Below are 23,860 nucleotides of genomic sequence, written 5' to 3'. Positions count from 1 at the left end.
GTTCCCACACTACAACTACCAGGTGCAGGTGGCCGAGAACCAGCCCCCGGGGACGCCGGTGCTGGCGGCGGCGGCGGCGGACCCGGACGCGGGTGAGGCGGGGCGCTTGGCCTACTCGCTGGCCGCGCTGATGAACAGCCGCTCGCTGGAGCTGTTCCGCATCGACCCGCGCAGCGGGCTCATCGCCACCACGCGGGCGCTGGACCGGGAGAGCATGGCCCTGCACTACCTGCGCGTCACGGCTGTGGACCACGGCATGCCGCGCCTCTCAGCCACCGCCATGGTGGCCGTGGCCGTGGCCGACCGCAACGACCACGACCCCGTGTTCGAGCAGGGCGAGTACCGCGAGACTATCCGGGAGAACGTGGAGGAGGGCTACCCCATCCTGCAGCTGCGGGCCACGGATGCTGACTCGCCGCCCAACGCCAACATCCGTTACTGCTTTGTGGACGAGCGCGCTGCCCATGCTGTCTTCGAGATCGACCCCCGCTCGGGGCTCATCACCACCAGCGGCCCAGTGGACAGGGAGATGATGGAGAAGTACGCGCTGGTGGTGGAGGCCAGCGACCAGGGGAAGGAGCCTGGTCCCCGGTCAGCTACGGTGAAGGTCTACATCACCGTCCTGGATGAGAACGACAATGTCCCACAGTTCAGCGAGAAGCGCTACATTGTCCAGGTGCGAGAGGACGTACGGCCCCACACAGAGATCCTGAGAGTGACAGCCACTGACTTGGACAAGGACAACAATGCGCTGGTCCATTACAACATCATCAGTGGCAATAGCAGGGGCCAGTTCTCCATTGACAGCGTGACCGGGGAAATACAGGTAGTGGCACCTCTGGATTTCGAGGTGGAACGCGAGTATGCCCTGAGGATCCGTGCCCAGGATGCAGGGCGCCCTCCCTTGTCTAATAATACAGGCATGGTCAGCATCCAAGTGGTGGACATTAATGACCATGCCCCAATCTTTGTCAGCACCCCATTTCAAATCTCGGTGCTGGAAAATGCCCCCCTGGGCCATTCTGTGATCCACATCCAGGCAGTGGACGCAGATTATGGGGAGAACTCTCGCCTGGAATACAAACTGACAGGGGTCTCAGCCAATACCCCCTTTGTGGTGAACAGCGCCACCGGATGGATCACAGTGAGTGGCCCGCTGGACCGAGAGTCAGTGGAGCATTACTTTTTTGGGGTGGAGGCTCGGGACCACGGTTCTCCATCCTTATCCACCTCTGCCAGTGTCACCATCACAGTCATGGATGTGAATGACAATCGCCCTGAGTTCACCCAGAAGGAGTATTTCATCCGTCTGAATGAAGATGCCGCGGTGGGGACCAGTGTTCTCAGCGTCACCGCAATCGACCGGGATGTGAACAGTGCCATCAGCTACCAGATAACTGGGGGGAACCCACGCAACCGCTTCTCCATCAGCACTCAGGGCGGTGTGGGACTGATCACCCTCTCTCTGCCCCTGGACTATAAGCAGGACAGGAACTATGTGCTTGCGGTGACTGCCTCTGACCGGACCCTGCATGACATCTGCCATGTCCATATCAACATCACAGATGCCAACACCCATCGGCCAGTGTTCCAGAGTGCCCACTATTCGGTGAGTGTCAATGAGGACCGTCCAGTGGGCAGCACAGTAGTAGTGATCAGTGCTACTGATGATGATGTGGGGGAAAATGCCAGGATCACGTATTACCTAGAGGACAACATTCCTCAGTTTCGCATTGATCCAGACTCGGGGGCCATCACCTTGCAGGCGGAGCTGGACTACGAAGACCAGGTGACCTACACTTTGGCCATCACTGCCAAGGATAATGGCATTCCTCAGAAAGCGGACACCACCTACGTAGAAATCATGGTGAATGATGTAAATGATAATGCCCCCCAGTTTGTCAGTGCTCACTATCAGGGCATTATCTCTGAGGATGCCGTGCCATTCACCAGCGTGCTCCAGATCTCTGCCACTGACCGGGATGCTCACACCAATGGGCGGGTACAATACACCTTCCAGAATGGTGAGGATGGAGATGGGGATTTCACCATAGAGCCCACCTCTGGGATTATCCGCACCGTCCGCAGGCTGGACCGGGAGAGTGTTCCTGTCTATGAGTTGACTGCCTATGCTGTGGACAGGGGGGTGCCTCCTCAGAGAACCCCAGTCCACATACAAGTCACTGTTCAGGATGTGAATGACAATGCTCCTGTTTTCCCAGCTGAAGAATTTGAAGTCTTGGTGAAGGAAAACAGCATTGTAGGCTCTGTGGTGGCCCAGATCACAGCTGTTGACCCAGATGAGGGGCCCAATGCCCAGATTATGTATCAGATTGTGGAAGGCAACATCCCCGAGATCTTCCAGATGGACATCTTTTCTGGGGAGCTCACTGCCTTGATTGACCTGGATTACGAGACAAAGCCTGAGTACATAATTGTGGTCCAGGCCACATCAGCTCCTTTGGTCAGCAGAGCCATGGTCCATATCAAACTCATTGACCAAAATGACAACAGTCCAGTCCTTAAGAACTTCCAGATACTCTTCAATAACTATGTCTCCAACAAGTCCAACACCTTCCCTTCTGGTGTGATAGGGAAGATCCCTGCCTATGATCCAGATGTGTCTGACAGGCTTTTCTACACCTTTGAACGGGGAAATGAACTGCACTTGTTGATTGTAAATCAGTCAAGCGGTGAGCTGAGGCTGAGCCGAAAGCTGGACAACAACCGTCCCTTGGTGGCCTCCATGCTGGTGACTGTGACAGGTATGATGTTTAAACTCTTTCTGTGACTGAGATGGTGGGAATGTTTCCTAGACATGCCTGAGTGGTTCTGGGCTGGGTGCTCCAACATGTATATTGCAGTGCTGCGTTGTTAGTGTTTGGACCATTATTTCATTTAAAATGAGACATGTTTAGGGGCTGTGAGAGCATTCACTTTACTAGAGTACCTTTGTTTGAGCACCAAAGGTGTTGATGACATGCAAAAACAAAGCACTGTTATTCAGCTAGATGATAGGTTTTCCATCTGAATCTGGTGGCTAGGTGTTTTTTTTGACATACTTTCTAGTCAGCGTGAGTATCTGTGACACTCCAGAGGATACTGGCCTGCAAAGCAAGCTGTTTTCCCTGGTGGCTGAACAGACTGCTTCTGCTAGCTCCTGGGTGCATCTGATACAAGGCTGAATATACTACATCTACTTTGCTTTGAGTCCCTGCTGAGTCAGGGAGCAAGTCCACTGTCTGTGCTGTGCTCCCAGCCCTTGTTGGTTCAGTTTGGGTGTCAAACTCATCCCTTTTAAAATGAACCGGTTCGTGTATTTATAGTCAACATTTTCCTCTTGGTTCTAACTCCCCCCGCTTCTGTTCTCCCGCCTTCCCCAAACAGGGCTTTCATTGACATTCTGACTGTAGAGAGGTGGTGACTGCAGGGCGTTTTGGGGTTAAAGGCTCCAGAGCAGTTTCACAAATGTTGACTTCTGGTTTTGAGTCTGAGTTACTGCAAGTGCAAAAGCTGGGTCTATGAACAATCTCACTAGAGGCGTAGAGGAAGGTGTTAATTGTGCTCCCTACGTTGTCTGTGTGGGCTGTTCTGCGGAGTACATCACACGTTCTACTGACTGTGCCTGTAACCCTGTAATTAGGCCCACTGTACAGGTGAAGATAAGGGCAGACTGAGGCACTCACCCAAGGTCTCACAGGAAACAGAGCCAGGATTTGAACATAGAGCTCCTGAACACTGATGCTTTGCTTTTTACCACCAGAGCATCTTACCTACCTTGTGGAAGGTGTTCTTTGACACTGAGTCCTGATTTGTGCCAAGTAACCCACGTGTGACTTGCTGAATGAGATCTGGGAGGTGCCCATTTGAAGGGGTCACTGACACTTGTGCTGAAGTTCTCCATCTGTACCTAGGGAGGCTTACATTATTCATGCCTTGCCACAGATCCATAGCTGCCATCTAACCCTCCTCCCATCCCCCACCCACTTGCTTAGCTGGGGGGAGCTGGAAAAATAAAGATCTCATTCCCTTCAGAAGATGGAGCATAGGCTTTACGTGGTGATCCGTTTCCGCACTGCCCTGTGGAGCCAGATACAGCTCGTCACTAAATTGGGGTTCTTTAGGGGTTAATTATAACTGCAGGGCAGGGTGATATCACATTGAGGCACACAGGCACACACGCTGATTGCTAGAGATGGGGGAAGCTGGGCTGACCTTTCTCGCTTCTGCCTGAGCGTGTTTATGCAGGCTCTGCCTCGGCACTCACTTAACCCTGCACAAAGGCGGGCGGAAATCATGTCCTGAGGTCTTGCCGTCAACTGCCTTAGAACAAGAAGGCTCTTGAAATTACTGTGCTGTCATTTTCCAGCGGAAATGAGAAGAGAGAAGGCTGAGCTCATGGATGAGAGGAGGAGGGTGGAAAGGAAACAAGGGAACAGAGCCTTAGGGGGTAGAGGGGGGGCAGGAGAGCAAAGCAGGGATGTGCCTTTGTTGGCATTGGTGTTATCTCAGAGGTTAGGCCCAGCTCTGTTAAACTCTCACTTTCTTGTGTCCCTTCCATTTTATTATTCTGAGCTCTACCAGGCACATGGTGCTAGATAAATGTGTCGGGGAAGCCCCATGGCTGCAGCCTAAATTGACACCAAATTATCACCGTTTTAAAGAAAGGACTCAGAGCACTGGGCAGAAGTGATTGAAACGAGATTAAAATTTCCCTGCCTTCTTTGTTAGCATCCGTTACTTCCCAAAGTGCCTGCAAGGACACCAGATTCATTTTGTGAGCCTATTTGCTCCTGCAGATTCACAGTAATGAAAGCCTGTTTTCACAGTACCCTGAGCTCTTAGCCCATAACTGTCCAAGAACGTTTTGTATATCCAAGAAGCTTCCATTTCTGTTTGTAGGATTTTGTTTGGTCTCTGGGAAGGCACCAGAGGGCTACAGGCTGGACTGAAAGCTAGAATACAGATAGATACTATTCAGTCGAAGGGCAAGTGCTTTTTCTGTTGCCATCTCTAGTTGGTTGCTTTGCTGCTTGTATTTATTACCTACCACAACCTTCTGTCTGCCAAGGTTCATAATGTGTGAAGTGGAATGGAAGACATAAAGCGGTGTTATTGCACATAGACTGAAATGACAACCCCCCTGACTGACAGCACAAATGACAGAATTGTTTGGATCAGGGAAAGGGAGGGTTTCAGTCAGAGCAGCAGGTTTCAAAGAGAATGTGATCCCTTGGGAGGGGATGGGTAGGTTCTCCTGCAGGCACTTTTATAATCCCTGTGGAAGGCTCTGTCATAGATTTCATAGATGTTAGGGCTGGAAGAGACCTCGGAAGATCATTGAGTCCAGCCCCCTGCCCCAGGGGCAGGAAGTCAGCTAGGGTCAAAGGATCCCAGCAAGATAAATGTCCAAATGTTTCTTAAAAGAGTCCAGAGTAAGTGCTTGCACCACCTGTGGAGGGAGTCTATTCCAGGCCTTGGAGGCTCAGACAGTAAAGAAGTTTTCTCCTTATGTCCAACCTAAAATGGTCTTGGAGGAGTTTGTGACCGTTTGACTTTGTCATCCCTTGGGGAGCTCTGGTGACCAGGCATTCCCCCAGATCCTGATGCACACCCCTTATGTACTTATAGGCAGCCACTAAGTCTCCCCTGAGCCTACGCATTTCCATAAGGCCTGTTCTCCTGCCCTGTGATCATGCGGGTGGCTCTCCTTTGGACTATCTCAAGCTTTTCCGCATCCTTTTAAAATTGTGGAGCCCAGAATTGGATGCAGTATTCCAGCTGTGGCCTAACCAAGGCTGTGTACAGTGGGAGGATGACATCCTGAGATTTGCTTGAGAAGCATCTATGGTTGCAAGCCAAAGTTTTGCTCACTTTACCAGCTGCAACATTGCATTGGTGGCTCATGTTCATCTTGTGGTCAGTCATGACCCCCAAGTCCCTTTCGACCATAGTGCTAGCAAGCGTCGCGCTGCCAAGCCTATAAACATGATGCAGGCTTTTTTCCCCCCAAGGTGGAGTACCTAGCATTTTTCAGTATTGAATGTCATTAGGTTTTTATCTGCCCATTTTCTGAGCCTGTAAAGGTCAGCCTGGATCAGCAGTCTACCCTCAGGTGTGGACACTTTACCCCAAAGTTTGGAGTCATCAGCGAACTTGGCCAGTCCACTTCTAGCACCAATGTCTACATTGTTAATAAAGATATTAAAGAGTATAGGTCCAAGGATGGAGCTTTGCGGGACACCACTGGTCACTGAGTTCCATGATTATTTAGTCCCATCGACTACTACTCTGACCTTGGAGCCAGTTTCCCGCTATCAGACTGTGATGTAGCCGAGGACGCAGTTGGCCAATTTTTCCATGAGGAGATCACGGGACAGCAGATCAAAGGCTTTTTTAAAGTCCAGATATATGATGTCAATCTCTTCTCCCTTGTTACCTGGTCATAGAAGGCGATGAGATTGGTCAGGCGAGACCTACCCGTAACAAACCTGTGCTGGCTATCCCTCAGGATGTTGCCATCTGCCGGTTTGTCAAGGATGGTCTCTCTGATAATTTTTTCCAAGATCTTCCCAGGGATAGAGGTCAGCCTGATAGGCCTGTAGTTCCCTATACCTACTTTCCTCCCTTTCTTGAAGATAAGGCACCACATTGGTGCTTTTTTCAATCTTTGGACACTTTGCTTGAGCTCCACGAATTCTCGAAGATCCGTGCCAGTGGCTGAGCTATGATGCCTGCCAGCTTCTTAAGTACCCTGGGGTGCAAAATGTCCGGACCAGCTGACTTGAAGGTGTCCAGCTTCCCAAGCTGTTCATTTACATGGCCTACAGCAGTGTAGGGTATAAATTCACCCTCACCCTGGCCATCCCACAGCATGTTAAGCAGGGCGGTCCCTTTGGGGCTGGTGAAAAACCTATGCAAAATACCCATTAAGCAGGTGGACTTTTTCCTGGGTGTCGGTTGTCAGTTGTCTCATTTGGTTTAGCAGGGGTCCAATGTTACCCTTGTTTTTCTTCCGACTCCCCACATATTTAAAAAAGGGCTTTTTATTGTCCTTGATACGTGTAGCCAGTTGGAATCCGATTGCAGCCTTGGCTTTCCTGGTTCGCTCCCTACAGGACCTTTGGAATGATTCCAGACTTCCATCCCTTGTAGGTCTCTCTTTTTAGATGCAGGAGGTCCACTAGTTTCCTGCACAGCCAAGGGGGATGCTCTGCCCTTTTGCTGCCTTTCCTCCAAGATGGGATGGGCATCACTTGTGCTTTCAGGATTACTCCCTTGAGGAGCAACCACTCATCCTGAACTCCCCTCCCTGTCAAGCCATGGTCCCTTAGGGCCTTGCCAACAAGCCTCCTGAGCTTGTCAAAGTCAGCTTTCCTGACTGTCAAACATGCCCAATACCCAAAGAGGCTGGATGCATTTTTCTACAGAGCCAGTCAGTATTGGCCTCATCTGTAGATGAAACCCGCTCTGTGTGCTTGGGTCTAAGTATCTGTTCATGGCTGCTGTTGAGACAGGGTGCTGAATTAGATGAGCCATTGGTCTAAACTAGTAGGGCAGCTCCCTTCAGCAAGGAGCGTGGTGGTAGCTGGCATTTCACATGGGACTTCCTTCATCTCAGCAGTGCTTGAGGTCTTTCACAGTGGGTACAGGTGCCCAGGACTGTCCACTTCTTGGAATATGGCAAGGGCACATGGGTTGTAACTTGTGAGTCCTACAGTAGCTATTGTGGCTTGTGTTCTCTGCACCAGTGACTTGCTTCTACCACATGGCAGGAGCCCAAGATTTTGTAGTAGTCAACCAGGCTGGTGGTATTTCCAGGCTGGTCTGTTGCAATGCACTTCATTTAGGGCTGCTTCTGGAGCCCATCATGAAAAACCAGCTGAGTGTTTAGCTACTTGCAGCATTAGAGGGAGGGCTCACAATGAGCATTTAATAATTGTGTTCAGGTCTCTGAACTAGCTGCCCTTTTGCTTTGGTTTCATGGTCACGGTTTCATGTTGTTCATCATGTGCTAGACCTGAAAGGGCTAGGGCACAGTTATCCAAGGCAGTTTTCATTGTGTATCCCAGCCTAGCAGCTGAAATCACCTGGGATGAATTTGTTATTGGACCCTATGTTTAAACACTTTGAGTCAAATCTCTCCTCTGTAGCAAGCAAAGTTCCTCCAGGGCTTATTTCCCTCTCCATTAAAGTTTTCTTATGCGGGGCCCCACCTTTGGTATTTAAGTCCGTTAGAGACTAGTGGCTGGTGAGCGCAATGCAGAACTTGTGTATTTAGCTTAGCTGCTCACTACCAGTTTTGTAGCATCTTTGGAAGTGGTATTTTAATCTCTGCATTTCAAGTTGTCAAGGTTAGAGGCATAGTGATTAAATTCATGACAATACACTATAAAAGTCCACTTTGACCAGATTTGCAATGATCCCTGAAATGATCATCAGCAATTTAGAAAGAGCTGCAGCTAATACCTTATGGAAAATGGTGAGTAACATTCATCTAAAAAAAAGTCTCTCACTTTTTCTTTTTTTTTTAAATTCTGAAGATAGTTCCACAAAACATCATCGTAGGAGTTTCTCCTGCTCCTTATTCCCACTCTTTAAAGTCATCCTTTTCTACTTCTGAGGTTGTAATCATCTCTTTGGCAACTAATTGTGATGCCAAAAGAATGATTATGACATAGAATAGGGAGATAAACATCAGTGGTTACTGATTTCCCTAAAAACTAAAATCCTGGAGGAAATGTAGAAAAGCTTATTTTTAGGTGACTTTTTTCTGAATGAAATGTTTTCTATGAGGCATTTGTTCGTGGGTCCCTGCCTGGAGGGCTAGGTAAGGTAATGGAAAAGTAGGTGTGTTGCAGCCTTGGTACGTACAGACTATTTCAACATTGGCTTTGCTCCGGGCACCAGGAGAGAAGGTAAGATGCTGTTTGGGAGTGAGTGACTACCCAGATATTTAAGCTTGAATGTTCAGCACATAATGGCATCTGACTACAAGCTGTTCCCTGCCTGCTGCTTCCACAGGTAGCAGTGGTTGTGATGTGGGCATAATCATCTCATAACGTTGTGTCTAAGGATGGAGGGATCGAGTACAGAGATCTTAAATGGAATTGGAGTGGGGCGGTGCTTCGTTTTTTGCTGGCTCTGCCTTAACTCCTGTCTTTAGTTTTGTGCCTAAATATATTTTGCTTGATATAACTCATTTAAACTGGCAACTTTCACTGAATTCAAGGAAACAATGTAGAGCTATAGTAGCCAAGGGCCTGCCCCAGGGTAACTGGTACCCTGAACATACTGGAGGGAAACCAACAGAGTGTCTCTGTCCTCACACTCAACAAGAGGTCACCTTCCTGACAGTCTTTTAACCTGGGCCTACAGTTCTGAGAGTAGCCAGCAACCATGGCAATTGGGTACGTTTTGTGAGACTAAGACAGTGATTACTGGAGCTGGCGGTTGTGGATTTGGGAAGAGGAACTCTGCTTGCAAAGAGCACTGGGACAAATCCCATCCTCAAGGCAAGAGAACAAGGATCTGGTTAAACAGTAAAAATCTATGGAAGAACTGCATGAGACAGCCCAGTGTGATGAAGCTGAGGGATAAGTGATATGTTGCTCCTCACCCTTCCCTGCTGGCTGGGGCAGGGAGTGGAGTAATGCCTTTCTTGCTTTTGATGCCGCATGGTGCTGGTTGCTGTGTACTGTGGGGCTAACTCAGACCTCTGCAACCAGGCTGAATCTGCTTCACCTGCCACAGTACCATTAAAAAACAAGGACAGCCAGGGATGTACTAGAGCTCTTCTCTAAGCTGTCCCATGCTCCATGTGAAATACAAGCGTGTCCTCTCCCTCACTGTGGTTTCCGTGATATATGCTGTCACTCCAGGGCATTTCCATGAGCTCCTGTTCATATGGACAGGTGTAGTTTTTCACTTCTCATTCCCTGGGTGCGTGGTAGAAGTGTACTTCCTTACTCCCCTGCCTACATCTATTGGAAAGCTTTCCTTGGCTCTCCTAACTGGCTGGGCTAGGAGATGATTGGGGATGTCCCCTCAGAGATTGTTTATGCCCTCCTCTGCTATTTCCTAGCCAGATCAGATCATGGTGTGCTGCATGTGGAAGAAGGGTTAACTCCCACTCCCCCTGGCCCCGTCATGCTTGCCCACAATCATATCTGTTTGCTGGCAGCCTCAGCAAGGAGCCTTGAGTCAGGGATTGCAGTGTGGCATGCCAAGGAGAAGACCAACTTTCACTAGCAATAAGGAGATGGACCGGTCTTGGCTGGTGGATCTGGTCAGGGTTGAGCTAGCGTATCTTTCTTGTCTTTAGAGAGATGAGGAAGGGGTATGAAGACAAAGAAATTTGCCATAAATAAAGGCAGGTTTTGTCTGTGACTCCCAGCATGGATGGACCCAGCTGTGTTATTATGGGGGTTCTGGCCAGAGGAGAGGGGACACTGGTGCCTACATGTTCATGAAAGCTCTGTGCTTCTGGGCTCTGAGCAGCAAACCCAAGGGGGTACGCATGTGCAGTGGGAGCCCTGGGATGGGCAGTTTCACAGCTGGAGGAAATTAAGAGGCCCCAGGGTGACTGGAGAGAAGATGAAGATCCTGGAGTGCTACAGCTAGCACCAGCTGTGTAGGGTTGACAGCTGCTCTGAAGGTGTTTTGCAGAATGTGGCTGTGAGTTTGGCCTCAATTCTCAGGCCATTAACTCTGGCACAGCCTCAGAGACCTTGCAGCCTCTCTTCACCTGCAAAGTTACCAGGAGCCGGTCCTTCCTGATGCCACATTGAGCACCTCATGGACTGAGGCAAGGCCAGGCTGCTCAGTGAATGAAAGAGGACCCATCCTGCTCCCAAAGTGAAGGCTAATCACTCTCACCATGTCTGACACAAGAATGAGGGATGCAGCTGGAAAGAGGGGTGTGCAGCTGACAACCCATCCCTCTCAGGCCACAGAGATGGGCATCTCTTTAGGGAAAAGGGAGCTTGTGGCAGAGCCCTTTCCAGCTGCATAGCTGGAGCTCTCCTGGGAACAGGTGCTGTGTGGGGTTACTGGGGGCTTTCTGTATGGTTGGTGCAGGAGTGAGGGGCTGTGAGCTGCTCCTTCCCTCTCAGTAGCTGCACCCTTCTCTAGCTGTGTAACTGTAGACATCTATTAAATGCCCAAGAAACAAGCCTTGTCTTCCTCAGTCCCCACTGCCAAACCTGGGGTGCCCGGGGTGCGAACCTCCCTGCTTCCCACCCCTTCCCCTGTAGGTATGTTTCCCGAACACCCCGCTGAGCAGTGCATGAATAGCATGAATATTCACCAGCCACTGGCCCTCCAGCCCTCCGCTTGCTGGTGGGGCCTGGATTTAATCAGCGTGGCGGAGGATTCTGTGATTAAAACTGCTCCCAGGGGGGTAAGTGGCTCCTGTCAGCTTTGGGCTTCCTTTGTTTTATTTCAAGGGTCATTCTCTTAACCATCTGCTTCCTCTTCGTGTGGAGCAGAGGCAGAGGCTTGGCCAAGGCAGCATGGTGATTGCTTGCACCCTCGAGCTTGACGAGCAGGTGGCCTGGGGGCAGTGGGGAGAGCGCCCTTTGTGACCTGGACTGAGGGGTCAGGTGTAGGCAGCTGCTTGAGGTAGAGTGAACTTGGCAGCCCTGGCAGCAGACGAAGCCTATAGCACCAGCACAACACAGCACTCCTTGAGGAGACTGGAGGAGGAGAGGAAAGGGCTCCTCCAGAGTCTGGCTCTGGGCCACATTCTGTCATGGGCCAGTGGCCTTTTGAGCTGCCCTCTTGGTGCCGAGGTGGTGGGGGAGCAGTTCACATGCTTGGCTCCAGGGGAGGGGTCCAGTGCTGACATATCTGAGATGCCAGGCAGGCTGCTTGTCCTCCCAGGTCTCCATCCCAACAGGACAGAAGAGGCCAGGACTGCCCTGCTCAGAGTGTGACAATGGCTGTGGCTGTTACTCGCGTAACCCTAGGAGCACGTGGGCCATGTCAAACCGGGCCCATTGTGTTGAACAGATGGCTCAGAGCAGCTGCTGGGCCCCAGCTGTGGCATGGGGGGTGGAATTCCCTCCTTCCTTGCAGTTCCCTCACCCGGCTGGGGCTGATCGATCCATGGCATTGAAGAGGCAACAGTCACCACACTCACTAGTGCTGCATGGCCGCTTTGTCCTTCCTGGAGTGTACTGCTCCCGGAGGATGGGGCTGGGGAAAGTATAGGGGTGGTGAGGGGCAGGGAGGGGAAGCTCTTTCCTTGTCAGACAGGATGGGGGCAGCTTGGGTTGGCAGGGGCAAGAGTTGCTTGCTTCTCTTCTGTGCTGTTGTGGTGACTTCTGCATTTCCTTTCCCCTCCCTTCCCTAGAGCTCAGGGCTTTTTTTTTTTTTAATTAAATTTTTCATGTTCCAAGCCAAATCAGCCAAAACAAATCCAAATCCGTGAGTCAGTCCAGAACCATAAGTGACCATACAACTGGCAAACTTCCTCCACCCCCACCAGGGGCTTCAGATATTTCCAAAGACTTTTGTCAGGCATCCTTCATGCTGGCTCAAGCTTGGAGGCTTGGGATTTGGGTGCCCCCCAAGTTTTGCCTGCCCTGAGCCATATGGCCACAGGAACAAGCTAGGGAGGAGTCTCCCATTTCCATAAAATGGGCTTTAAGCCCTAACACCTCAGTGGGTACTAAACCACGCCAGAAGAACAGTTATTCCTGGTGGGGTTTAAGGAAAACTGCCTTCGTGGACCTAGATACATGGTATTTCCCCAGGGCCAGGGCGATGGGAAGGAGGGGATGTCTGCAGTCCAGCCAACGCAGGAGAGCTCCTTCCCGTTATGTAAAAATGGCCTCCCTAGCACAGCAAGTGCTAATTGTACTTTCCAGGCTCAATGTAGGCAGGGCAGAAGCCAAATGCAGACTCCCCTGCTGCCCCCTCCCCCAGCCCAGACTGCAGGCTTCCTGCTCCTGAGAGGCTCTGCTGCCAGCGGCCTCCAGCCCAGCACCAGGCTAGCCAAGGCCTAATAGCATCCATCAATCAGGCAAATGCCTCTTCTCCTATTGATTGGCGTTAAACGCCCGGGAACACAGTGGAGGGAGCTCCCCTGTGTCTCTGCTGAGCCTGGACCGAACTGTGTGCCTGCGCTGAGGCGAGGGGGGGCAGGGATGATGCATAGACCACATGCCATTTCTGCAAAGAAAAATGCAGGAAACAGCAGAGGAGAGTGGGGCTGCTGTGCAGGGCCCCATCCCCTTCCCTTCCCTCTCCTCTGCTCTGCTCACAGCGCTGTCGAAGCCACGATCCCCAGAGAACTGACAGAATGGGGGGAGACACAACGGCCGCATGTGCAAGCGGCCCCTGAAACTGGTTCAGAAACCACATAACATTTAATGTCTCCCTCCTTACCAGCACACAGCACTGGCAGGGCACGGACGTGAGGACCTCATCTCAGTGCTTGTATAGAGTGCCCTTGCCTCTGTAAAAGACAGCGTGAGGCAGGCATCACTTCAGCTTTTAAGGCCTAGTATGAGAGCACTCGCCCACTGTAGTGTACCTGACCAGGAGGAGATGTGATGCAGGTCTGTACAGGCAGTCACAGTGTTTTGTGACACAAGGTCTGGCCTGTCCCTTAGGCATCAAAAGTGGCTGCATTTTCAAGGTGGCCAGGTAAGTCTTCCTTCCTCAAGGAGAGGCAGCAGCAGCGAAAACTTCCCAGCTACCCTTGTCCAGTCAGAGTCTGTGTGGTGGGGTCTAGTTGGTACTTCATCTCACTGATGAGCCTCTGACCCTGGAGCCCAACTGGTGCCCGGAGCTGTGGAGTTTGGTGGCCTTGTGTAAGAGCAGCCCTATGAGTGGGACAGTGCTGCATCCCTGTCCTCTTGGTGGGCTCTAGGTACCAACAGGTGGGAGAAGCCCAGACATTCAGGATACCCAAATGTTGGAGCCCCAATATTGAGTCACTTCCCCCCCTGAGACCCATGCAGGTTCTCAGCCCCTGGCATGCCGTAGGTATTGGATCTCTCCACTTCCCCCATCCTCTCTTCCTCAGAGCCAGGAGGGGTTACCGGCAGAACTGGGATGAGATTTCCTGCTTTGCTTCCCCGTACAGCTGCTGACTTTGATTTAAAGAGGAAAGAGAAAGCCAACCTCCTGTCAGGAGATTAGCTCCTGGGTGCCAGCGCTGGCACCCCTGCTTTGCCTCCCCTTTGAATCTTATCTCCAGAGCTGCAGCTCTGATGTCTGTGGCTGAGGCTTGCTCTGGAATTTTCAGGGTTGCTGAAAAGCTTTCACCTTTTAAAAGTGGGGGAAAAAGGAGGGGGGAGGGGGGAGCATTTCAATCTTTAAATCCTCCCAAGCTCTGGACTTCAAACAGGGCTGTGGAAATCAAAAGGTTGGTGTCCCCGAGCCACAGCCTAGGGGAGAGAACAATGATTCCACATGAGGCTGGCAGCTCAGCTCAATCGCTGCATGCAGGGGGTGTGGAGGGGTGCCGCCACAGTCCTTAAAGATACTGGCCCTTCATCTCAGACCCGCTTCCAGCCAGGCCCTGGGAAGGGCTGCAGCTTGCAGCACTGCCTATAGACCTGCAGCCTGGCCACAGGAGAGGCCGCTTGTGCCTTGTGATCCACAGTGAGGAAGATGATTGGGCAGGGATCCAACCGACTCCTCCAAACTCGCTTCACCTGTGGCCTTGGCCAGGCCTGTGGGAGCTGTCTGGCAGTGAAAGGCAGAAGGATGGAGCCTTTTGGTGCCTGATGGTGGCAAGGCTTACTTGTGGCATGCAGCACTTCAAAGTTCAGGTGACATCAGTGCTGTAGGAGATGGTGGATGCAGTTCTCTCCTGTTTGCAGGGTCATCAGTGCAGGAGCAGAGCGTGGCACTGATGAGATCCTCTCTCTGCCCTGTCCCTGGCTGAGCTACTGAGCTGCCTGCCACTGCCTTCCCCTTTACAAGGCCCTGGTGTGAGGAGCATGGGGGCTGTGAAATGCATTGGGTCCCGGGTCTGTGAGAACACAGAGCTGCTCTTTGGAGCAGAGCAGTCACAGGCTGTTGGGAAGGAGACACAGAGACTACAAACACATTTCCAGCTTACACCCATAATTAACTCGGTTCTCCCCTTGGCAGTGGCTTAAGACATCCTAGCTTGGTGCGGAGGCAGTGTCACGCTCCTGGTGCGCTGTCCTGCTGACAGCTGCCACGTTGACTGCATGTTCCAACGTGCTTTGTTGGAGTGGCAAGGAGCAGCCGGTGTGGGTTATAAATAGGCAGAGTGACTGGGAACTCGTCTTTCACTTCTCTAGCTGCAGGAAAGACAGTATGAAAGGTGTGCACGTAATGATGCTGAGAGAGCAGATGTATGGGCCGAAGTGGAGCAGTCCGACTTCTTATTCTCTAGAATCCCCTTTGTGGGGGAGAGACCGTGTATCACCGTCACGCTGTGCTGGGGCTCCTGCTGTCACAGGCAGAGCCAGTGTGTGTGGGGCACAGAGGACAAGGCTAGGCAGTGAAAGGGCTGCGCCTGCTCTTCGGACTCATCCATGGCTCTGGAGGGAGTTGGGTACCTTGCAAGCCTACAGAAAAGCAAAAGGGCCCTGTGTCTTCAGTGCAGTAGTTGCATAAGATTAAGTGACCGTGTGGAGACTTTCTGACTGTGTTGTGAGGGGAGGATGTTGCAGTGGGGCACAAAGCAATCACACCGTGGATGGCAGTATCTCCTTAGGGCTCCCCACAAAGAACACAGTGGGCCCAGCACCCAGGCCAACAGGATGCTGGGAGCGAAGTGTTGGTGCATTGTGAGGTTGCAAGGCCTGGCAGGGGTTGTGGCCTGTTCATGCAAGCTCATAGTTCCAAGAGGAGGTCAGTCCCTGGCATGTTCTCTGTCTCCTCTGAGTGCAGCTGGCAGGTTGATGTGCGTCTTGCTGCTGGTGTGAGTTATGAGGGGGATGAGGTTCCAGTAGGACCCTGCACTCGCCAGGTTCACTTCTGGAACGGAGACTTGTCCCCTTTGCAGAGCATGATGTCCATAAGTGTCCTGAGGGACCTGCAGACCCAGTCAGTCTCTGAGCATTGCACTGTGAGTGGCCAGTGCTCATTTCTGTCCCTCTTGAACCCAAGTGCCCTCCTGGGGGCTGCAGTAGGTCCTGGCTGGAGGAAATGGAGAATCCCCCAAGCTCCCTGGTGTGGCACAGGGAGTAGGAAGGGGGCTGGGGGAGCTCCCCCAGGCTGTGTGACTTGTCTGCTTCATGGTGGCAAAAGGTGTCATAAAGCTGCTCAATTATCTCTGCTTCCCCTGCACAGACTAATGTGCTCTTTGAACCCTGAGCACTGTCAGAAATCTGAGCTCCCCCCTCCCCACATACCTGTTCTGAGTCCTGACCCCCAAGATGGCCCTTGGCATGAGTAATGTGAGCTATAGCCGAGAATGAAAATGCCTTGTACCCCCACGAGGGAGACCGGAGAGGGCGCTTTTCCCTGTCAGACACTGGACCCAGGGGTTGTGCAGTCCCCCTTCCTTCTCGGGGCAAGGCTCTTCCCCGTGGTGCTTGGCAGATGGTTGCACTGAAGTGGGAAAGGAGGGGCTGGAAGGAAGGACTGTGGCTACAGGTCTTTCCTGGGAATCAGATCTGTCATTTCCCAGCACCCTTCCAGTGCTGGCATATTCAAAAGGCCTTGATGCTTCAGGCAGGGCTGTGTGAGATTTGTTTCAGGTGGGAGCCACCTTCCCCAGCTGCACCCTTTCTGCACCCCTGAACACGGGGGTTAGGGGGAGCATTGACCTATGTGGTATTGGCCTCAGAGCCAGGTTTCTGAGGAAAGCATCCTTTTTGGTCCCAAGTTTTCCAGGCTTTGTGATAGACTGAGCTCATGTCGCAGCTCAGCAGTGCAGCCACCGACCGGAAGGGCACACAGGTTCAGAACAGCCCTGCGGAGGCGGGTAGGGCAAGCGACAGGCTGCCCCCGGGTGACTGCCTGTCAGGCCTGCAGACACGTTGTCCTGTTAGCAGGGCTTCTCATGGCTGCGATGAAGTGTTTCTGCAGCATCCTTAGTTCCCTCAATGCCTTGCTTGGCATCACTAGTGCTTGCTCCTTGCTGTGAGGACCCTACAGTGCAGGAGAGGAGGAGCCTGTGCATGGGCAGGAAGGGCAGGGGAGTGGGATTACTCATGAAGAGAAGGGGCCAGTGCATAACTGGGGTTGGTCAGGAGTGTGGCTGGAAGCAGGGAAGAATGCAGGAAGTGCAACAGGGCAATGGATACCTTTGACACTTCCCCGGATGGGACATGGGGCAGTTTCCCAGCAAAGCCTGTGGCTCGGCCCCATGTGCGCAGAACTGGAGCAGATTAGAAGTAGTCACCAGCAAAACTCCAATCCTCTTCAAGGAACATCTGGTGCCCTAGAGCCAGTGAGGCTTGAAGCTGGACAGGAGAATCCGAGGGACAGCAAATCTTGGCCTGGGCATTCGCTGGGCTGAAAGAGCTTGGAGCGCGTTGGCTGGACTCAGGCCTTAGCTTTGCTGCCCTGTTACCCTGCAGGTAGCTGCATTTCCCCTGAGGCCAAGCGTAGCAACGTGGGCTGATCTCTCTGCATCTTGTCTGCATGGCCGTCACTGGAGCGTTTGTGTTTTCAGCACCCCCACCGCCCACTGCTTGTGTAGTATTGCTATGTAGTATGGCTGTTCCACCCCAGAGCCAGTTGCCTTTGGATAGCATGGGGGGAGCCTATGTACTGAGCTCTGTGGCATGTTAGTGGCTGTGCAAGTCACTGTGGGATTCAGCTGATTCTCCAGGTCTCAGATGCAGGAGCCAGCCTGTGCCCTTGTGTTCACTGCCCAGGGCAGAATCCTGCTGCAGGGAGGACAGGGTTCGGGGTCCTGGCAGCCGGAGCTATGCTCTCTCCCTGACATCCCTTGAAGGGAGTCCTGCTTAAACCATGCCTTCATCCTCAGGTGACCCTGGGGACCTGAGGTCTGGGGGAGGCACTCTGTATTGCCATGCTAGAGCAGGATGGGGCTGTGGGAGTGTGATAAGAGGGGAAGCTCTGGACCAGCTACTGGCAGCCTGGGTATGGGGGAGTGGGCAGTTGGCTGGGCATGCACATTGCGTGCCTGTGACTGTGCTCTCAGACTGCAGGTTCTGGGGGGTGGAGACAAATAGGATGGCGGGGGTGGCAGACCGGGACTTGTTCTTTAGAAAGAGTGAGATAAAAGAGAATAAAACAAGCGGAAGGAGTATCGGAAGGAAGAGCAGAGCGAGATGAGAGCAGATGGTGTGAAGGGAGGAAGCAGCGAACCAGGCATCAAGTCTTAGAGACCCCGGAAAGAGGAAGGAAAGGCAGAAAGGACAAACTGTCACAGCATCCACAGGCCAAGCACCCAGACCAGGGGCAGGCAATTATTTCGGGTGGAGGGCCACTTCCTGAGTTTTGGCAAGCCATCAAGGGCCACGTGACAGGCAGCCAGGGGCAGATAAATATTAATTTTCTAAATTTTTTTAGGGGCCCCGCGGGCCGGATAAAATGGCCTGGCAGCCCACACCTGGCCCCTGGGCTGCATTTCGCCCACCCCTGGCCCAGACCCTTCCCGCTGCCCCGAGAACTCAAGACCCCCCAGGCTGGCACCTTATTCAGTATATTACCTTTGCCTAGGCAGCCCGGTGTCTGTGCCCACCTCCAGCTGTCAATCTTGCCTCCCCCTCCCTGAGCACCCAGTCTGCTCCCACACATGCCAAGACATTGTATTTAAGGGGCAGCATTCAGCACATTTACTAAGAGGTCAGGTTATGGATTCATACAGGACGGTTTGGATGGAGCCGATCCAGCCTCAGGCAGGGGCTTGGACTAGGTGACCTCTCTCTGGAAGTCCCTTCCAGCCCAACGTCTCTATGATTTCTGTGATTTACGTCTGTAATAGGGTGTCACCAAGCCAGTCACATTCTCCACTGCTTAGTGTAGCAGAAACTGCTGTCCAGCCTCTGCTCTGCGCACTGGGAATTGGGTTCCTGTAGGGCATAGGCCAAGGCAGGGGTGGGAGATCGGGCACTGCGGTTGCTACTGGAGCTCCATCAGGGGCTCTGTGCCTATCAAGCAGCAGTGATGCTCTAATGCTTCCCTGCTCCCTTCTGCAGATGGGATCCACAGTGTGACGGCCCAGTGCGTCCTGCGCGTCATCATCATCACAGAGGACATGCTGGCCAACAGCATCACAGTGCGCCTGGAGAACATGTGGCAGGAGCGCTTCCTGTCCCCACTGCTCACCAGCTTCCTGGAGGGGGTGGCCACCGTGCTGGCTACACCCAAGGAGGACGTCTTCATCTTCAACATCCAGAATGACACGGACGTGGGGGGGGCCGTGCTCAACGTCAGCTTCTCGGCGCTGGCGCCCCGTGGCCGGCACTTCTTCAGCTCTGAGGAGCTGCAGGAGCAGCTGTACATGAAGCGCATGGCACTGACAGCGGCCTCCATGCTGGAGGTGCTGCCCTTTGATGACAATGTCTGCCTGCGGGAGCCCTGCCAGAACTACATGAAGTGCATCTCCGTGCTCAAGTTTGATAGCTCGGCCCCCTTCATTGCCTCCCCATCCACCCTCTTCCGGCCCATCCACCCCATCACAGGCCTGCGCTGCCGCTGCCCCCAGGGCTTTACCGGAGACTACTGTGAAACCGAGATCAACCTGTGCTACTCCAACCCCTGCCGCAACGGTGGTGTCTGTACCCGCAAGGAGGGCGGCTACACCTGCATCTGCCGCCAGCACTTCACAGGTGAGGGCTGGTGCCCAGCAGGCAGGATTGGCTCCTGTGGGTGCCCGTGCTACGTGGTCAGGCCTGGTGGTGGGTGGGGAAAGAGCTGGGGAAAGGCATCTCTGTTTTCCTGGGATAAATAGGCTATCGGGTCTGTGCTGTTACCTTTCCAGCAATAGCAGGGCCAGTTGGTTGCCTGTAAAGGAGCCAGAATTGGAGGGAAAGCAGGGCATGGGGGCAGGGTACCCTCGTTAGACCATCAAGGCAGCACTTCAGACTCCCACTGGAAACAGCTCCAGACCACAGACTGGCTGGATTGGGGTAAATCTTAGTCCCTCCTGAAACTGACCTGCCAGGCCCTATCTGCCCTGCCCAGGCTGGCAGGAGCCCCAGACCCTCTCCATGCTGTTCTGGGACAGCTTCAGCCCCATGGAGACCCAGTGGGATAGCTCAGTACTGGTGCCAGGCCAGCCTGTGGGGAGGGTGTGGGGACCAAGCCGTCTCTGACTACAGGTGTCTTGCTCCCATGCTGGGCAGAGCCTGGTGCTGGGTAGAGCCATTCATCGTCTGCCCAGGCCCCTGGTGGAGGTGCCAGCCCTGGGTAGGCTGGCTCAGCCACAGACTGTCTCCAGCTCTGCATGGTGCCTGGGGGAGCTAATTAGGTCAGATAAAGCTGATTAGCAATCCCTCAAATTAATTATTTTGCTGTGCCCTTACACTGCTGCCAGTTGAGGGGTAGCCTGCCTGGAGCAGCACTGCATTGGTGGAGGGCTGATAGGGCTGCCATGGTGAAGAAGCCTGTATTTCCCTGGTGTGAAGGGAGTAGTTGGGGGGGATGCTATCACAGATTTGTGTGTCCTGGGGGCTTTGTTGTGTAAACACTGCCTCACCCACCCCCTTCAGCTGGAGGCGGCAGGTGCAGGCTCCCAGCGGCTGCCAGTTGGATGGACCTTTGCAGCAAGGCTGGGATTCTCTGAGGGCTGCGAAGTGCCAGCACCCCTGGGAGGGGCATTTCTGGTGGAGCCTCCGGGCTGCGACAGTCCCAGGGCTGTTGGCAGAAGACCAGATCTGCCATCCCATATGAAGGACCAGGCCCCAGTGAGGCTCCCAGAGCTGTTCAGGTCATGAGGGCTGGGCAGAGCCACGCAGAGCACCAGCATGCTGGTCACTGAGGGGCCAGGTTGGGGGAGAGGGAAGGGGGAAAAGGAAGGCTGGGAGGTGGAGTCATGGTGGCAGAGGTCCTGGGCACTGCCAAGCCAAGCTGCCAGCATCCCCTTCACTTGGCAGGGACTAGGGAGGATGGATCCCACCAGCCATCACGGAGGGAAGGGATGAGACTGAAACCCTTATCTGGGTGCAGACACAGCTAGGTCTGTGCTGCAGGGCCAACCCGGGGACTGGGAACAGCTCCAGCCTCAAAGGGACTGAGGAGCACTGGACTAGCTGAGGGGTTAGGATCAGGTGGGGGGGTATTGCCAGGGAACTGGGGCAGAAGCAGGTGCTGGGGGCTGGAGCATAGGACCCAGCTGAGCTTAGGGGAGGGCTGTGAGGCTGGGACTAAGAGAGACATGGGACTGTGATAAAGGCCCGGTGGTTTTGCAAGCTGGGGGTGGCAGGGCCCAACAAATAGAGATGTTCCTCTGGGTGGCTTTGTGCTGCTCCCCCAGCCACACACCAGCCTCATAGAGCGGCAGCACCAGAGCCCAGGCTGCAGGCGGAGACAGCGGCGGGTCCCTCGGCTGGCTCCCAGGCCTGTCTGTGTGTCTCCCGGGCTGGGTTGGAGTGCGGTGGGGGAGGGGGTGGCAGCTGGCAGGGTTGGAGCAGCATAGGCGCGTTGACTGGTAAGATAAGCAGAGTCAGTGGTAATTAACCCCTGGGTTTGAAGCATGAACAGGCATTAGCCCAGGGGTTAATGAGCTCATTTTCCTGTCACTTCCTGCTGCTTCCCATCCCCCCTTCCCCGTGCACCGGCTGACAGGCAGGGCCCAGGACCTGGAAGCCAGGGCTGGGTGGAGCCTGTGAGCCCCAGGGAGGCACAGTGGGATGAGGCTGCTCCCCCACGGGTCAGCTAGTGCCAGCTAGCCAACTAGCATGGTGCTTAAGTGCCCTGGAGACCTCCTCTTCAGCACCCCCTCCCAGCCCAGCTCTTGGCACTGCTGCTGGCTGCTCCTGGGCCCTCGGGGCTGGATGTAATGGGCCAGCTGAGCTTTGCCGTGCTGTGGGGAGAGGTGATTCCAGCCACACACATTCCCCTGCCCGTGTGCGTGTGGGGGACAGATTCCTCCAGAGTGAAAACATGCCCCAGACTCACTGCCTGGCCCCCCTTCGGTGCCCACAGTCCCTGGGACTCTGCTGCTCCTCATCCCTCACCTCTGCAGCCCCCGCAGAGAAGCCTGAACTCATCCCTCCGACACAGGGGTTGCCCCCCATGCCATGCTCCCCTTGGGGCAACTGTGGCCCTCAGTTCATGAGCTAGGCCTTGGCGTCACAGCTGCTAAGTAGCTGTGAGGCTGCAGCCTGGTGCCTGCCCCAGGGCGGTGCTGGTATTAGGCTGGCTGGGGGTCCCCCCTGCATTGGTTCCCTTGGGTGCCTGGTGGACAGATTGGCTGTGGCTTCAGGAGGGGTTCTGGGTGGCCTCGTGTTTCTGTGCTCCTGGGAGGGGGGTGGCTGCACGGCATATCACATGGGAACCTCCTGCTCAGTCCACACCTTGCTGGCTTGCAGATGTGCAGATGTGTCTCCTGGGGAGCCGGGGCAGTGGGTCCTAGGCTGGATTCCAGCTCCCTCCCCATTGTGCCCCTCCAAGTCTTTGGAGCTGGAGTCGCAGGGAGGCAGGGTGGGAAAACATCACTGATTCCCTCAAGGAGGCAGCACACAGGGCACTGTGGTTTCAGAGACAATGGGAAATGACTGTTTCCAGGGAGGGAGAGAAGCTCTGTGAGCATGGCTGCTTGTGCCAGAGCAGATGCTGGGGCTGGGGCTGGGGTGGGAAGGAGAGGCCTGGGTATGGGAACCCCATCGTGGGGAGGTAGTGACAAGGCTCCTTGGTGACCACATGGCATCTGTGGGAGCTGGGAGGAATGGGACCAGGATGGGAGGGGCCTGGGTCAAGTCCTGTGTTCTGGCCATGCACCAGGGAGGGCTGAAGGAAAGGGCTGGGGTGGGATGCAGGGCCTGGTATTCCCACACATTGGGCAAGGTGGGGAATGGCCCCTGGCTGAACAGAGATGCAGGCTGGCTCTAGGGCTCTGGGTGTGAGAGATGGACGGGGCTGCTGGTTCTGGTGAGGCCCCAACTCAGGGAGTGACGGCCAGGGTCTGTTATCAGGGAGGTCACAGTGACAGCCTGGTCAGTGCTTGAGGGCTGCGGTGATGTGAGCTGGATGGTGTCAGCTGCTTTCCAGCCATGGATGCTGTCACCGCAACACCAGTACCCATCAGCCCTGCCCAGGGAGCTCGGACCAGAGGCCTTTTGGTCTCAGGCTGCAGCACCGTGATAGAGCAGCACATGAGGGACTCCTGTCCTGCCTCTGCCTGGGCCAGACCTGGCCTCAGCGATGGGGGCTGCCCAGCCTATGGCTTTCAGTGGCACTAAGTGCATTTCCCTGAGCTGCCCTGGGAGATGTGCCAGGAGAAGTGCTCACAAGGTGGGTGGCAGGTGGGAGGGAGTGTTGCTGCCCTTCCCTCCCTTGGGCTGCTCAGCCAGGTGCCTCTCTGGAAACCCCAACAGTCTTTGCCCACAGTGGGGATGACCATTCTGCACTGAAGCCGTGGGCCATGTGGAGATGGCGCTGTGGTCTTTATAGAGCTGGTGAGGTGAGGATCTAGTGGTGCTGATGGCAGCTAGTACATCCTTGGCACTGCACACAGCCCTGCCAGTGATGGGCAGCCTGCCCCGTGTTCCCCACCTTGGCTCCCCAGACAGCTCTGCTGTTGCTGGTTGAGCCCAGCCCACAGGTCCTGCCCTGGCCCCTGCCAGCTCCAGCCTGCTGTGCTCAGGTTGACCCAGCCAGGCCAAGTGAGCTGCCCTTGTTACAACTATGCCTGCGGGGCCTCCAGCATGGGGAGCGGGAGCCTCATTAGTCAAGGAGGCATTCCCAGTCCTGCCAGAAAGCCCCACGTGCACTGGGAAGGGCAGCA

At 54.1% G+C, this 23,860-nt stretch overlaps 1 protein-coding gene across 1 annotated transcript in view; it reads left to right on the top strand.

Annotated features, from left to right (window-relative positions):
* Nucleotides 1–7: 7 nt before the first annotated feature.
* The window catches only part of CELSR3 (cadherin EGF LAG seven-pass G-type receptor 3), a gene marked incomplete at its 5' end in the record, with an annotated part of 97,668 nt that continues 73,815 nt past the window's right edge, over nt 8–23,860 (top strand). Inside the window, 2 exons of the mRNA XM_019537011.1 lie at nt 8–2,765; nt 19,110–19,742. Coding sequence (XP_019392556.1) covers nt 8–2,765; nt 19,110–19,742 — 3,391 coding nt within the window. The remainder of the gene's footprint in view (nt 2,766–19,109; nt 19,743–23,860) is intronic.

The sequence above is a fragment of the Crocodylus porosus genome, unplaced genomic scaffold, assembly GCF_001723895.1.
Source record: "Crocodylus porosus isolate Cpor-Errol unplaced genomic scaffold, CroPor_comp1, whole genome shotgun sequence".
Lineage (NCBI taxonomy): Eukaryota > Metazoa > Chordata > Crocodylia > Crocodylidae > Crocodylus > Crocodylus porosus.
This window is presented reverse-complemented; position numbering and strand designations above follow the sequence as displayed.